A 3,454-nucleotide genomic window follows, 5' to 3' on the forward strand; every position below is an offset into this window, starting at 1 on the left:
GCCCCTACCCAAGCAGCTGGCCCAACTGCTCAGCTGTTCAGAGGAGCAACAGATGCAGCCCCAGCCTAGAGCAGCCCTGCTGACAGATGAGCCAACAGGAGTCAAATTCCACCACTTCAGCAGCACTTGGCTAAGGCAGGACCTCACCAGCACAGTCAGCTGAGCTGCACTGGGGCAGCACTGTTGTAGCTTCAGCAGACACACAGCCAGCCCCCCAAGCTGGGGCAGCCTGCTCAGGCTCCCAGCTCTCCACAGCAGGCAGTACTTCACCTTTCCTCAGGTACTCAAGTGCCACAGGAGTCCCAGATCCAGCCCTAGGCACAGCTACCAGGCAGCTGGGGAATAGAAGTTTCAGACACACTCCAAGGTATTGCACAAGCAAAGAAATTATAAGCAGAAGAAACTGTTTACTAAGCTTTTCCTTTTTGGTATGCCCAACTGCAGCTAGTTGTTCTTGGCACACTCAGGATTTAATACCTGTAGAAATCCTGTTTGATGTTGCCCTTGGGCTGCACCTGGAACTCAGCAGCCAAGTGTTCCAGGCACTGACCCACAAGCTGCTACGTGGCTTGTCCCCCATACCTGCCGTGTTGCTAAGCCTCCTGATACCAGATCTCTTACAGTGTCAAGACCACACTTGATGAAGCAGCAAAGCCAGCCCAGATCCTCTCAAGATTCCTAGGCTTTCTGTCAGGCTTCACCTTACACTCCTTGTCTTGTCCCCTGGCAAGTGCAGTCAGCCTGTCTTGCCTGCTCCTCTCTACTAGTGCCAGCCTGCAAGGCACCCAACTGCTCAGCATGTTCTTGGAAAGCAAAGCCACCTGCAAGAGCACAAGCCATGCCCTGTTCCCTGTCAATCCCCAATCCCCAGCAAGGAGATGTGAGCACCAGTTCTTGGTGAGAGGTGGCACAAAGCACACCCAACATGCACTGGTTTGAGCTTCCCTGGCTGGAACTGTCACAGAATGTAGAAAACCAGACAGCCAGGGACCACTTACTGCAGCAAACAGGATCAAGCAACTACTACTCAGGTAGTAAATCACAGTAAGTCATGCTTTGCCTGGCATGTGGTCTAACTCAGTACCAGCTGACAGGCTGCAGTGTAAGCAGGCACACAGATTAATACCTCCCCCTTCCCACTGCCCACCCCTGTAGCAAGCAGATTAGAGCAGAAAACAGCAGAGGAAGCAGCCATTGCAAGTTTGGGTTTATTTCACTATGCAGGGGGGAGAAAACACAACAAACCAAACTATAGCTTGTCACAGAACTTAATGGCTTTGACTTTAAAGTCACCCTCCACAGCCAGGTACTCAATTTTCTCCATGCCCAGTCGATTAGGGAACTGGAACTCGGCCTCAGGCAGCTTCACGGTTGCCTCCACTTCATTGAAGGAGATGCAAATCTGTAGAGAGCCACAAGAAGGAAGGCTATCACATCCCACCTCACCACCCTCACTCCCCACTGCCTCCAGTCTGCAGGCAGGGCAGATGAGGTGGCTGCTCCTGCTGAGGCCACTCTCACTAGCTCAGCCTCCTCCCTGCCCAGCAGAAGCAAGGAGGGGAGCAAGCTGGTTTGCTCTGCCCCAAGGTCAGTGCCAAGCTTCTGAAGTGAAGAGATGACAGAGACCCAGCCTGAACCTCGGGTCAGTGTTTTAATTGCACTTACTTGTGTGGCTTGCAAAGGCAGGCCAGAGAGGAGAACCTAACATAGCTGAGCTGTTGGGCATTGACTTGAGCAGAGCAGGTTTGGAGAGATTTAGCTGCAAAACTCTTCCCCTGTGTGCTCTCTCCACCAGAGGTATAAGGCAGCATTAAAAATCTGTGCCCTTGGCTTGTTAATAGTCTGTGTCAGGGCCTCACCTCTGTCTTGTCACCTTGCTGGAAGGGAAAGTCAGCTTTCCTGTCCTCCTCACCCCACATGCCTTCCTCCTTCGAATTGCACACGATGGTGTTGACATCCCCATGGCAGTCAAAGCGAGGGTTGAAGTGCAGCAGGAGGGTGCTGCTGCTCTGCCCTACGTTCACAGCAAACCTGGGCAAACACAGAGGCAGTGCAGAGGAGCTGCCAGCACAGCAGCTCCAGCTTCCCAGTGCCGACAGGCTGAACACAGCAGGAGCTCAGGCTTCCCCCAGTACCACATCAATTCATTTGCCATCTCCTCACTCACCCTTTGGCATCAGACAGGATCTTCCCTTTGACCTTGATGCACTCACCAGGCTGGATGTCCAGCTGAGTAACAACCAGTCCCTGCAGGGCCAAACCACAGCAGTTAGTCTGTCCCAAGGCAAGCCTGCCAGACCCAAACACCTTTGCAGCTTTGTGCTAGAGGCAGGTTTGAGCCAGGCCAGCTGCTTGTCTCAGCCCTCTGCCAGGGAATCCTTGTTCACAGCGACCCAGGGGGTCTCCCACTCCACTAAACCATCTCAGCTGCCAAGGAGGGGATTCAAGCCCGTGTAACAAGAGTAGGGTATGGGCACTGATTTACCAGCTGCTGCAGAAAACATCCAAAAATCCTTTTCTAACATATTTTTCTATGACCCAACATGCTTTCCCAACACGAGGCCTGTGCCCCCTCCCTAGGCAGCCCTCCTAGCAACAGGAGCAACCAAGGAAAAGCTTTTTGTCTTACTTAAAGCAACCTCCACACAGAGGGGGGTCCGTGGAGCCACTTCTGGCTGCAGCCCGGGAAAGCAGCACAAACACCCCAGCACCATCCACCGGGAAGTTCCCGCCGGAGAGAAGAGGCACTTAAACCCTTTCTCAGAGCCAGGGGATTCACCTCCCCAGCCACGTACCCCCAGAGCAGCACCCGAGACCCCCAGCCTCCCGCAGCCAAGATGAAGAGGCTGTTTGGTGAGGTCCTCGTGCTTTGCTGCCTGTGCTCCAGGCCCAGGTGTAATGATGATGATGATGATGCTGAGCTCCACTTCACCACACGCCAAACCGGGCAGGGAAACCGATTTCAAATGAGTTGATTAATGGTTTGCTTGGGCTAGTTCTCTTGGCCTGGCCCAGCAGCTGCTGCAGAGCCCAGAGCTCCTGTGGGAGCTGCCAGCCAAGCCCCAGCAGAGCTTGTCCTCACGCCGACTTCCACAGCACAGGCTGCTCAGGTCAGATTCCCCAGTCACTAAACTGCTTATCGACAGGGCACTAACGCTGCCTTCTGGCTCTGCCTCCAGCACAAGGCTGGAGCAACCCCAGTGCCCGGGGGGCTGCTGAGGACAGGAAACTTAGGGGGGCAAGAGGGGGTGGGAACACTCTGCTGTCCTGCTGTTGCATTACAAGTTGCCTCAGTCCTGTGCCTAAAAGGGAAATTTCCAGGAGGAAAATGCAAAGCTTAAAGGAAATAAATAAATAAATAAATATATATATATAGCATTCATGCTGTAGAGTTGCAAATGGTCCCAAACTTTCAGTGTACACGAAGACCTAAACATACATTAGGTCACTTTCC

At 53.3% G+C, this 3,454-nt stretch overlaps 1 protein-coding gene across 1 annotated transcript in view; it reads right to left on the reverse strand.

Moving 5' to 3' along the window:
- Window positions 1–1,190: 1,190 nt before the first annotated feature.
- The window catches only part of LOC104398428 (16 kDa beta-galactoside-binding lectin), a 2,453-nt gene continuing 189 nt past the window's right edge, over window positions 1,191–3,454 (reverse strand). Inside the window, exons 2-4 of the mRNA XM_010008537.1 lie at window positions 2,168–2,247; window positions 1,860–2,031; window positions 1,191–1,402 (exon numbers count right to left, since the gene is read on the reverse strand). Of these exons, the coding sequence (XP_010006839.1) occupies window positions 1,250–1,402; window positions 1,860–2,031; window positions 2,168–2,247 (405 nt within the window). The 3' untranslated portion in view covers window positions 1,191–1,249. The remainder of the gene's footprint in view (window positions 1,403–1,859; window positions 2,032–2,167; window positions 2,248–3,454) is intronic.

Source organism: Chaetura pelagica, unplaced genomic scaffold (assembly GCF_000747805.2).
Source record: "Chaetura pelagica isolate M959 unplaced genomic scaffold, ChaPel_1.0 scaffold272, whole genome shotgun sequence".
NCBI lineage: Eukaryota > Metazoa > Chordata > Aves > Apodiformes > Apodidae > Chaetura > Chaetura pelagica.